Below are 12,743 nucleotides of genomic sequence, written 5' to 3'. Positions count from 1 at the left end.
CCTTATCTATGCAGTTCCTGGAAAAAGATATTGAGAGTTCAGTTCCCAGCTGGTGGAAAACAAGCAGTCATCCTGGAGAGGCTTAGGAGATCTCCAGAAGGACTTTTCTTGCTTCCTGTGTTTCTTAGTGTCCCAGTACATTGACTTTTCAGCCCTGGAGTTTTCAAAAAGCAGTCTTGCATTAACCAAAAACTAGCATTACTCCCATTTGGGGTCATTTCTGACCCCAGAAAGAAGTGCTCCAGGCAAGGAAAATGTTGCAAATGAAAAACCTGTCTTCTCGGTAAAGTTTTCTCCGAGAAAGTTTCAGTCAACATAAAAATGTTTTCTGCTCTTGGCAAGTATAAGTAATTTAAGATTTAATCCTTTCTCAGGCAAAGAAAAATGAGGAAATCCGCATAACTTTGCTTGGCCCATGGGCCTTTTCTCCCTATAGCCATAGATTTAGCCTACTAACTGTTAAATATCACAGCAATGTGTTCCCTCAATGGATTTTAATTTTGTTTGCTGGGGATGTTAGCTAGGCAGCTGAGTTTTAAAAACTTACCAAGATGATCCATACTGAACCTTCTTTTGTGTTTTTGTCTGGGACCTATTGTGGGGTGGGGTGTAAAAGTACCCATACAACTGTTCCTATGGAGATTCTGGGGTACTTTTGTGTCATGGTTATGGTTGGTTTATGGGGAGGGGCGGCTGTAAAAGGTTGGGGGCTGAAATTTGGGGATGTTTCAGACTGGGCATATTGTGATGAAATCCTAGAAGGGTTAATGCGTAGGACCAGTTATGTGTAAATTGCAGAACAGAGTGCAGGATCCTGCCACCGCATTTGTCCGTATGTGCGCACCAGCCAGACATGGCAAGGGCATGCTGTAGTGCGGAGCCGTTTGACGTGGCCGGTGCTTCTCTCTCTCCACGCTCCCCCAGGAGCAGAGGCTGGTAGAGGACTCCACCCGGGAAGTGAAGAAAGTGCGGAAGGCTCGCAACCGGCGCCTGGAGTGGAACATGATGGCGTATGATAAAGAATTCCGGCCCGATAGCAGGTTCTCACCATCCCCATATCACATGGCCTCATCGGAAGGATCACTGTCCCCGGGCAATAGGCAGGTCTTGTGTATTACACGCTTCGCTGGATCTTTGCCTTTTCTGTTGCTGTTTTCTGTGGGGCCTTTGGCTCCACTCCCGCTTCTTTTGTTCTGGATGCTTCTTCTCGCTCACAATAGCAAGGGCTCTCTTGCGGCTAGAGGCAGGTTCAGGGAGGTCAAAACCACGCGGAAATGCTCCCGACGCGTTGCGGCGCTCACTGCTCAGGTGCTCCGGACATGCTGTGTGGGCTTTGCGGCATTCCTGCGGTGCTGAGGGTGTCCCTGGGGACCCGAGCTTGGGGGACCGCGAGCATGCCAAAGGCTAATCTCTGGCAGTGCAGTGCAGTCCCCTCCCTCCCTCCCTCCCTCCCTCTGGTGCCTGCACCTTGTGTCTTTGCACATCGAGATCTTGGCCTCAGCAGCTGATAGGTGCCCTGCATCCTCCCCTTCCATCCGGTTCCTCCCACCCATCCCTGGCGTCCAGGTGTACTACCTTCGGGTGTTTTTGTGTGTGGCAGATCTTACGCATCCGATGCAGCCGATCACTCATACCCGGCCAGTCCCAACCACCCCGCCCAGCAGATTGCGGCCCCTGCCTCCCACCAGTCCTCGGACAACAAGGAGGTCATCCTGGTGGCTAGCCAGGCCCAGGAGCATGTCTTCAGGCCCCCGGCTGCAGGGAGTCGGCAGAACAGTCTCAACCGGGTCCAGCAGCCCCATGTGCCACAGCCGTCAGAGACTATGCTAAATGGACCGCGACCTCAGATAGTCAAGGATTATGGGTATGGATTCCTTCTGCTTTTCTTCCTCTGCCAGTTCTGAAATTCCCCTCAGCAGAGAGCACGGCCTTTTCCAAAGCTTCCAGGTGGCCGGTTGCTGAAAGGCGAGTGAGGCCGTCAGCCAGGGATTTGGCCAGCTCGCCTCCCAGGATTTCCTTTGCCATGATGCCCCATGTGATGAAGAGGAAGCGTCTTGGCTTTGGTTTCCCCATGGGAAAATACCACCCAGAGGTTGCCTGAACAGAGTCCTGCCGATCCTGGGAAACACACGGGATAGATAAATATTCCTGTGACTCTGCCTTGGTTGGGGGACAACTCATGCCTGCCTTGTGGGGTGACAGAAGTGGGGCAGGTTTTCGGTCTGTAAGGACAGGTGACAAGGATGAACATCCTTGAGGCTGCTGCAAACAATGGCATATAAATGTTTAAATCAAATCAAATCCTTATTCACTGGGTCCCTATTCATTAGTTTAAAGTGCTTGCTCCCAAAAATGGAGCATTAGGAGAGGCATTTTGGTGGGGGCGGGGGGAGACTACACAGGTGCTGGGAATCTACCAAAGCACTGGTCGTTGGGGAAAGGGGTCGAGCCGGGGCCAGGCTGGGTCCATCTGGGAAGCTCCAGGGGCTGAGCTTCTCCACCCCAGCCCAGGAGTTACCTGGCGGATGGTCTGGGTGTTGAGTTTGGTATCTGGCCCAGCATATCGGAGTAACAGGGAAATTTCAGGAAAGAGAATTGGTGGCAGTAGGAAAGGTTCTCCTTGCGGCAGTCTGAGTTGGCATGCAAGAGAGTTCTTTCGATCCCAAGAGACACACGTTTGCTGCAAAAGAAAAAGGAGAGAGACCTTCCAGGACAATTGTGTCTCCACAGAGGCGAGGTTGCCCAGCAAAGGAGCAAATTGGCCACACTGAACTCAATCTCAGTTTTGCAGGCCTCTCTCTGGCCTTGACCCCCAGCCAGAAAGGAATCGCATCATGCCAGAAGGTGAAAAGCAACTCCATCACTGGGTTGTGTGACTTGAAGGAACTTTTTAAATATTTGTCCGGTTTGTTTGGCTCAGTCGCTGTTTCAGGAAGGCTCCTTCCTTTCTCTCTCCAGCCCCCAACAGGTGCCGATGATGGAGTACTTCGTGCCCCCCGCCCCCCCCCCCCCTCCCCCGGTCATCCCCTCTGCTCAAACGGCCTTCGACAGCCCCATCTCGGCCCCCCCTGCCATGGCGCCCAGCGCAGCCGCTGTGGGGACGCACGCCTACGCTCCCTCTCCCCCTCCCGCTCCACCCTGCCCCTACTCCGCTTCCCCCCCCCCCACGGGCCCCATGGGGCCTCCCGTCGCACCACCCCCTCCTCCCCCTGGCCCCCCCACAGGCACCGCCTCACCAGCCCACTCCGCGTCCCCCCCTGCCGTCACGGCCGAGCCGCGGAAGCCGCAGGTCTCCCTGATGCCCATCAGCGATGCCCGGAGCGACCTGCTGGCTGCCATTCGCCGGGGTGAGTGTCGGGCGCCGCGGTCGCCGCTTGCTGGTTTATTTGTGCATCCGACCTTTCTAGCCTTGCTTGTGTTTCTGAAACGGGGATGTGGTGCTGAAGGCCCTGAGCTGGTCCCTGCCCCCCTTCCCTTCGAGTCCAGAGTATCAACCGATCCCTTGAAAGGCTGCTCCTTTGTGGAGATTCCAGAGATCACGGAGCAGTTCGAGATTGGAACAGCCTTCTGCCAAGGCTGAAGCACGAACCTCTGCTCCCACGAAGTGCTGAGTCCAACCTGAAAACACCCCCCCTCCCACGGGCAGCTCCCTCCTCCCACCAGGTCGAGGACCAGGTCTCGCACAGGTGTCCCCTCCCTTCCTGAAGACCCTTCCTCCCCTTCCAAAGCAGGCTGAGTCTCACGCTCGCCCAAGAACTTCACTGGGCACAGGTGGAGGAGCTTCCGAGACTCTTCCTCAGGGCCAGAACCTGACCACCGCTCCCACTGAGCAGCCCCCTGCATCTCTCACGCCTGCCGTGCGTGAGAGACGGACCCCCTCTCAACAAAGAGCATGAACTGTGGCTGGCGCTCTCGCAACCCCTTGCGATCGGCTTTGCCTGGACCCAAGATTCAACAGGGAAAGAAATCAAGACCTGATTCAGAGTCTCCTCAGATGCCACCAAAGGCCTGAGGGAAGAAGGTCTAAGCCCAGCTCCAAAAAGCCAGCTTCCAGCACCAGGCAGGCCTTCCCAGGGCCCCATCAGGGCTCTCCTGAGACGTTTGCACAGGCTGACCCTGAGACATTCTCCTTCCGCCCGCCAGGCATCCAGCTCCGGAAGGTCCAGGAGCAGTGGGAGCAGGAGGCGAAGAAAGAGCCCGTGGGCAATGACGTGGCCACCATCCTCTCCCGCAGGATCGCGGTCGAGTACAGCGAATCGGACGACGACTCCGAACTGGACGAGAACGAGTGGTCGGACTGATCCCAGGGCAGAGCACTGCGCCAGGGTGCAGGGGGTCTCCCAAGTTCTGGCCACCGTTCCGCAGCCAGGTGTGTGTGACTGGGTGTCCCTGCAGGTAAATTGTCGTGGTTTCCAGCAGCTCATGTTCAGGAGCTTTGCTTTTGTGCCATGTTGCGTTCTTGAACCTTTTTTTAACTTGGCCTCTTGGTGGGCAAGCGTGCATTAGTGACTCTTGTCTTTGAAAAGCGTCTGTGGTGGGAGACCGATGGCTCACCCGTTGCCCCCTCCCCAGGTGTGAAAATGGCAGTCGAGCCTCTGAACATGCTGGAGAAAAGACACAAAAGCCGCATGAGTACCCAGTTGTGGGTTTCTGTGGCTTGCGAAAGCGGTCACAGCCATAGCAACAAGCAGACGTAGGGTGTGATTAAATAATAGCAAAGACAATGTTGATGTTTCAAGCAGATGCACTTTCTAGACCTAAATGTTCTTGGGGTGGGTGGGGAAAAGCCTTCCTTCTTGTGGAAAATACCGCACTGCGGTTTCGCAGGTTAGGAGAATGGCGTTCCCTTGATTTTAAGCTTTCTCTGTTGCTTCCTGCACCTGCTCCTGGGATCCGACCTGGGATCCTCCAGTTGCGTTGGACTACAATTCACATCAGCCCCATTCAGTGTGGCCAACACATGGCTAGAGAAGGCTGGCCAGACTTTTGATTAGTTCTAGAAAAAACGAGTCCTGCGTCACCTTCAAGACGAGCACAGGGACGGGCCAAGCTTTCGTGTGTCCCCAGGCGTCGTGTGTGTGTGGCCGCCTAAGGTGGCAGAGACCCTGAGTACAGAGGGGAAACCGAGTCGAAGCCATGCTGAGGCAGTTCGCCAGGGGAGGTCAAGCAAAGCAAGGGGCAGCTGCTGTTGTAGGAAAGTGACACAAAATGCGATCCAGTCCAGTGAACGGGAGATCAATTGGCTTTAAATGGGAATTCCAAACTGCAAGCCTCCAGGGGAAATCAGACCCCTTTGACTGCACTTTGAAACAGACAAACAAACCAAAAACCAGCTTCTGTACTCAGGGGTGCACAGATATCTATCCCACGTAGGTGGCCGTTTGTGTATGTGACAGGTGAATTCCGGCCCACAACTGCAAATATCATGTCAAATGTCTCAAATTGTAGGATCCAACTCATCTTGGCAATCTGGTTGATTTTCGATTGTTACATGTAGTTTTTCAGACATTGCAATGAAAAAATTCGCACACACACACACAACTATACATTAAATTCAAAAAGATTAAGTCAGGTCCATCAAAACTAGAAGATTATAATAGGAAAATTCTGACTTGGCCAGCTCAAATTTACAATACATTGCTAACATTACCCAGTCAATTTAGCAAAGTTCTTCCCTTTCTCAGAACCATACTCAATGTGTAAGCTTCATTGTAAAGAATGTTTTTCAGGCCTGCATTAACCAATCATTAAAGGACTCACGTTTTTACAAGCTAGATATCTGAAAAGAACAAAAGAAAAGCAAGCCAACACCCTCATATTCGCACCCAGTTTCCAGTTCCATGTTTCTTTGGAAGTAATCCGAGTTCCATTGGGCTTGCTCCCAGTTAAGTGTGCAGCAGATTATAAACTTGCTCTTTTAAAGAACCATGCACTAGCATGGAAAAGCAGTCCAAGTGACTGTTGGGTGCCATATACCACGTCACTCTTAAGAGGACTTCCCAGGAGAACATGATGCCTGAATCAGACCAAAATTACTTGTGACAAGCTTGTTCCTTTTATTTCAGTGGGATCTGGGCTGCAATCCCATATACACCACCCTAAGAGTAAGCCATACTGATTACTTTGGAAGCAACCTGCATAGAACTACAGAACATATCAGGACTAACTTTAGTTGGATGGAGGAAGTGTTATTTTTGGGTCAAAGATTTTCGGTAAGGTACGAATGGTCTGCTTTCCATCTCTCCACCAATCAGTAAGAGAAACGGAGTGATTTTTGCTGCTCAAAGACCTCCAGGTTGCTATGTAAGCACTGCAGATTTAGGCAAAAGCCCTGCATCTCAGGTTCAGACATAAGGCTTCTCTGGGTTCTGGGTCGTGGGTTAAGGTCCCAGCGAGGGACCCGTGGGCGCCTCCTGCTCTGTTTGGGAATGCTGCAAAAAGAGAAGGGCAACACCCCTGCTATTAGCCAGAACTGGTGCACAGGCTTGGAGAGTGGTCCTCTCATGTCTCATCTCCCCAAGATGAAAAGAGAGTCTGCGTTGTACTCCCTGGAGGAGCAGGGCCAGCTCCAGGTCTTCTTCAGGGCTTCCACTCTTTGCTTGCTTGGTCTGGCCACAGCTGCTTTGGCCCGGAAGAGGAGAGCAGCTTCAGATGGAGCAATGGATGCATCCCTGTTTTGTGATGGGCTGCACCAGCAGCCCCTCCCGAGATAAGGGCGCCTCCTTCTCCGTGCAGTGGCAGATGGGTTCGGCCCAGGACATGTGTGCTCTGCGAGGGACGGTTGTGAACACGGGGTGTCCCTGTTCGCTGAAAGAAGCTTGCACCCGAGTGCCCTCACTTGGGTATCTCCATACGTTGCAATTGTCCATCTGCACCCGCTGGTGTGGGGCAGATTCTCCTCGACGGGCAGCCTCCCCGTTCTTGCATTAGACTGAAAGCTGCACCTTGTACTTGTGTGGAAGCTGTCACAACCTCACAAGTGTGGGACTTGGAAGTATGAACCACAAGCTTCTCGGCGTAGCTCTTCCTCTTTTCCTAAGCAGGTCTTTTTCCTTGTCCAGAGGCGAGAGTTGAAGATTCAGCGAGCTGGCAATGCTTTGCCACAGTCTCCAAAGGCGGAGTTTGGTCTGAATCAAATTTCCCTTGGAACCCTTAGCTTGTTAGTCCTCACCATAACTAGCAGGGCTTAAAGGACTTGCTACCTCTGATGGCAGCCAAGGCATAAGGACAGTGGGCAGAGCCCAAAGTTGTCGTGGTCAAGGCAGGGAGCCAGACAAGCTGCAATTCGTTCACATGGGCTGAGAAGCCCAGGGAAGTTCAGCTTCCAGTTCAAGGTGTGCGATTCAGTGGTCCTGATATTTAGTTTTCATTTATTATTTTATTTATTTGGGATATTTCTAGCCTGTCCAATCACTTTTGTCTCTGGACGGCCCACAGCCGTATGTCAGGGCACATACCTTCTTTCTGGACCTAGAAGTGGCCGAGTAGCAGAGGTGGGATGCCGGAAAGGGAGCAAATTTCATAGGGGGAGGATTTGGCATTCAAGGATAATGGGAGAGAGATATCAGCCCAGGTAGAAATGGGATGGGATGGGTGCCAATCCTTCCTAACCTCTGAAAGGCTTTGCGGGACAAAGTTGCTGTGGCTGATCTCCAGGACAGTCCATGGAGAGGGACTCCACTCATCTCACCTCTACAGGATATTCTTTGAGTGCCCTGTTTGCTGAATTCTGGAGGATTAGGGCACTGACAGACAAAGCAAACTGCTTTTCTAGAGAGAGAGAGAGAGAGAGAGAGCAAGAGACACAGAGAGGGATGAGTTCCACCACCCTTGTGGTCTGCCTTCTTATTCCCATGGAGCACCATATTTCTTCTGGCTGATTAATTTTCCAGCTATTGCTCTAAGATACCTTTATGTTTTCTCATTTGGAACCCCAAAGCTAGGCAGACCAAACAGTCTTTGCAGCCTGACCTTTCTTTCCAGCTCCATCAGATTGGAAGCAAGGATGCCTTTGCTTGCTGAGCGTTGGAGCAGTGTCCTTTCCCCCACAATCACAGCTTCATGGTGAAAACATTTGTCTAGATCAGAGAATCCATACTTTCTCTGGATTTCTGTAGTTTTCTCCCATATCATACTTTCCCAGCATAGTATTCCCAACTGGATGTTCTCCAGATTTGTTGAATTAGAATTCCCACAATGACCCATGGCCTTACTGGCTCAGAATTATGGGAGCTGTAGTCCAAGACATCAGGGGAGCACCCAGTTTGAGGAAGGCTTTTGTAAAACATCAGATCCGCAGAATGACAGCATGATATAATAAACCACATCAGGAGTAACACTGCTAAATTTAATTGCACAGTTGCAGCTGGACAGCAGAGACTTCACACTCATTAATACACACCATGCCTGCTTCCTTGCTAAATATGAGCAAGCAGCATTATGCAATCTTTCATAGCCAGAACCTCAAAGGGGATGACACAGATCATGAAAACGTGAATATTTAAATATTCCGTCTCACTTGAATGCTATTAACAGTCCAGTTCTGGGCACAGCTGATAAAACCTTCCTTTTTGTCAAAGTCCTTCAAACGCTGGCTGGGCTGCACCACTGCAGCGGAGCCGGTGCTCCTCGGAAGGGGGGATCCCAGATTGCAGCGTGGAACCCAGCCTGGATCGGTGTCCATCTAGTGCCTCCTTTCACTCTGGTGATTGGGCGTTGATTGCATTAAAAAGAGCATTTGGAGGGATTACATAAGGGAGCTGATATTCCCCTTTCTATACCATGATGAAAGGGAATGCAATTTCGTCCCACTTCGCATCAAGTTCCCTCCCTCCCTCCACTTTAGGAAAACCTGAGCAAAAACGAATATACTGGCATTGTACCTGGTAACTTGCCCCAGGCTGGGATGCATCCCAGTTGTCCTTGACTTGTCCAGTTGAAGCCCACTTCAGCCGTTCAGTAAAGCCGTGCATTTTTGCTAGTATGCCACAACTGTGCCTCAACAATGACTTCACAAAGAGGACTGGCTTGCTCGCCACCTCTCCAGCTCCCAGCCCTCCGCTTCCCCCAGATTCCTTCACTTCCCATCCTTTACTGCACCGAAGGAAGCCAGATGCCACGCCACCTTCAGGCCGTTCATTGATGGGCAGAGATGGTGGGTACATGCAAGAAATCAAGCACGGATGCTCTTGTGGGAGAATCGCCCCACTTGACTTCTGCAGGCAGGACCGGGTTGCGCTGCCCGCCCCTTCTCTGCTCAGCTGCGCCCGCCAGCCCGTCCAGATCCACAGCTGGTGTTGAGGGTTGGGGGATTTTTCCTGGGACGTGTGGATGCGCTGGCTTTTTCCATTAGAGACGGTGGGGCTGTTCGTTCCAGGCCCGTGATCCCAGGCTGAGAGAGACCCACCACCCTCTTCATGGGCAGCAGGTTAAGTTCCCCGCACCCTGTCTGGGAGCCAGGATGGTCCAGAGGACACACGCATCCATTGGCAAATGCACAACTCCCCTTCTACTCTCCCTTGTGAACAGAGGGCCCCTTGTCAAGATGTCCGTTTCCTGGCCCCCGGCCCCAGAACGGCCGTCAGCACCACCACGTTCCGCTCCTCTCATTGCACGGGGAGGATGAGCCCTTGCCCCACATTCTGCCCGTGTGGTGATGCTGCTAGTTTGCAGGCGTGATTGAACTGATACATGGGAGAGGCTGCATTCAGATTTGCTTTTCATAAATCGAGTTGGTGCACTGGCTGCGTTTCAATCTTTAAATGGAAATTTCTTGTGGGTGGAAGTTGCCCCCTGTTCAGGCTCAATAGCCAGAGTAACTGCGGCCGTGGCTTGGCAGGGCTGGAAGGCGTTTGCCAGATCCACAATGGTAGCAGCAGCAGGATGAGAAGAAAGCAGGTCCAGCGTCAGGTTTGCTGTGGCAGATTTGGCCGAGCTTCCTGCAGTTGCTAAAACTGTGCCTCCTGAGCTCGGCAGAAGAACATACGTGTTTCCAGCTAGGTGGGTCTGCCCGGTGAAGAGTGGGCTGGTGGACAGGAGATCAGTGCCTGCTGAGAGCAAGAGCAAAGCTACTTAAATATCCTCACAAACTGCCTTGAAGACCAACATAGTGGGAAACGGCTATCACTTTGTTCAAATATTTTATTTTTTTCTTTTTAAAAACGGAACATGGTTCTAGGAAGCAGCAGGGCAGCACCAGGGTAGCAAATGAGGGCTGAATAGAACTGAAATAATTAGCCTGTTCAGCCGATAAGTTCATTTGCATCGCTTGCCTCTTATCTGTTATTTTGAGGAAAACTCTGAGATGAGAGAATATTTGGCACCGCCAAATGTCGAGTGTTTGCAGTGACTGCTTAACAGCCATTATAGATCCAACTTTGTCCCTGGGCTGTCATTAACACACACTGCCCTCTTATTCCTGCTTGGCCTGATCATGTGAATTCCTTCCCCAAGGGCAATAGAAAGACTCTTCCCTTGGAATCTTGCAGTTCAAAGTAAAGATCACAGAACCTGCACTGCACTTTAGAAGACTCAGTTCTCCGTCTCCATCCTGTGTCCCTGCACCCCATCCACATTGTTACCGTGTCACTGCAGCGAAAGCGGTGACCGATTCTGGACAGAAGCCAGAGCAGAAGTGAGGAGGGCTGGGGGACCGGTGGCAAAGCTTGCGTTCCCTGAGCCCCAGGACGATGGGCTGGAGAAGAAGGGGGATGGCAAGTCACTCCAGAATCCTGATGCTGCAGCCCGGGGTCCCCCAGGGTCCCCCGGGGCAACTCCACACTCAGCGGCGTGCCCCCAGTGTGTGAGGCTTCTTCCCCCTCGGCCCCTTATGGCTGGGCGTGTTCCTGGCCTGCCCACCCAACCCCTCTGCCCCCAGGAATGTTCTCTCTCTTCAGAGGTGCGTGTTCAGCCTCTCCAGTACCTGGCCATGGGTTCCTGGCAGAGAGCATTAGTGTGCCCCAGATCTGGTTGAAGTCGCAAAGGCACTGGCTTTCTTGAGCCAGTACAACTGCAGTTTGAAGCCGCCGCGAAGAAGGTTGGAGGCAGCCGGGTCCCCCACATGGGCCAGGCCTGTTGGGCCCTCCAGGGGCCCTGCCAGGCAGCCCCGGAGATGCCCAGTCTTGTTCTAGCCTGGCCTTCTCCTCTGGCCCACCACCCTCTGTGCGTAGGGGTTTTCTTGCACTCAGAGATGCAGGGCTGAAGAGGTCTGGCCGGGAACAACTTTGCTGCAGGAACGGCCATTGGTGCAGTGGGGCCTCCAGTGACGCTGCTGCAGTGGCAGTGCCCGCCTCCCCGCTCTGGTCCGCTCAGCTCGTGGCGCTGCATCCCACGGCGCAACAGGGCCAGGATGAGTGGTGCGCCACAGCATTGCTGAGGAAAGCAACCCCTCGTAGCTTCACCAGGGCACTTCTCTTCCCATGCGCTCAAGAAGCAAATGCAGAACTCTTCTGGTTCAGACCTTCTAACCCAGTGCCAGGAGAACCTGTGGCTCTTCGGATGTTGTTGGGCCATCATTTCCATCATCCTTGTTCTGGCTAGGCCTGACTGGAGTTGTGGTCCAGGAACATTTTGAGGGCCACACGTTCCCCAACGTCTCACTTATACTCCTCTGGAGGAGCTCGCATGCAGAGCAGCTAGGCAAAAGCCTCTCCTGTTGCATGTTCCGAACATGTGTTGTTTAGAGGGGCACACTGCTCCTGAACATGGAGGATCTATGGAGCTTTCACAGGGCTCAGCCGTCAAGACCTATCCTCCATTTGACTTATGGAAGCACCACATACACCAAGCAAAGCCAGCGATCCTTCGAAATATGTTGATGCATCTTCTGCTGATATCACAGCTTAGATTTCTTTTTGAGATAAGAATTTTTTAATATTTTATTTCTGCTCAAAAGGGGCAACTAACCGGAGAAACAAGGGGTCTAGCCAGTATATGGGGTTTTGCACATGCTTCAAAGTATTGATTTAATTGATTCACATTCTTAATAGAACTGCTGAAAGAGCAACCATACAAGAAGTTATTCACTGTCTTAATGAGGTGTTCTTCTAACCACGTGCATTTAGTCAGTAGATCAGTAAATGTTTGCTACTTGTATCTTATCTACTGTGCAGAGTTTGCTGTTTGTAAAACAAGTATTCCCGATATCGTGGGTTCTGCTTGTCCCAATGCTGACAAAACAGGACCAACTGTATGGTTGCAAATGGATTTTTCTTTTTTTCCTGCCTGTAGAAGAAAACCTATATGAGATCTGGAAAAAAAATGCTAGTAATAAATTATGGTTCTTTTATTTTTTTTCAAGACATGTTGTACAACATAAACCCAAGCTGTTGACACTTTATGCATGTTGATAATAGTAATAATGATAATAATAATACAGAAAATAAAGATTTTAAGAGGATTTCTGCTTTTGTGGCTTTGGTCTTCTTTCTGTCTTTCCAAACCAGACTCAGCTGATTGCATCTGAGTGCTGGTTTTGGGTGTATGCTCATTTGTTTTTTAAACATGGGAATTGCACGAGCTGTTTCCGTGCGCCTGTGTGTGGGAGGAGGGAGAAGAATGCTAATAATTAACAGGATCAGAGAGGGAATTTGATTCTTTCAGCTGCAGCTCTGAGGAAAATAATCCCCCACCAGCTCATGCTGCTTTCCTTTCGTAATAATCTGACGCACCTACTGTGTCCAGAGGAATCTCAGTATCCCGCTGAAGTCAGAACAGCGAAGGGAAGCAGAGTGATGCAACGCAGC

General features: G+C 51.6%; 1 protein-coding gene across 3 annotated transcripts in view; it reads left to right on the top strand.

Annotated features, from left to right (window-relative positions):
• Positions 1 to 12,403, top strand: part of LOC123022049 (wiskott-Aldrich syndrome protein family member 3-like) — a 30,134-nt gene extending 17,731 nt beyond the window's left edge. For 2 of the 3 annotated variants that reach the window (XM_044427443.1, XM_044427442.1), the window contains 4 exons: positions 925 to 1,100; positions 1,601 to 1,864; positions 2,959 to 3,347; positions 4,144 to 12,403. In XM_044427443.1, the coding sequence (XP_044283378.1) occupies positions 925 to 1,100; positions 1,601 to 1,864; positions 2,959 to 3,347; positions 4,144 to 4,301 (987 nt within the window). In that variant the 3' untranslated portion in view covers positions 4,302 to 12,403. The remainder of the gene's footprint in view (positions 1 to 924; positions 1,101 to 1,600; positions 1,865 to 2,958; positions 3,348 to 4,143) is intronic. The other variant, XR_006414460.1, reaches the window with a different exon arrangement.
• Positions 12,404 to 12,743: the final 340 nt, after the last annotated feature.

The sequence above is a fragment of the Varanus komodoensis genome, unplaced genomic scaffold (genome assembly GCF_004798865.1).
Source record: "Varanus komodoensis strain SLA01 unplaced genomic scaffold, ASM479886v1 scaffold18_3, whole genome shotgun sequence".
Lineage (NCBI taxonomy): Eukaryota > Metazoa > Chordata > Lepidosauria > Squamata > Varanidae > Varanus > Varanus komodoensis.
This window is presented reverse-complemented; position numbering and strand designations above follow the sequence as displayed.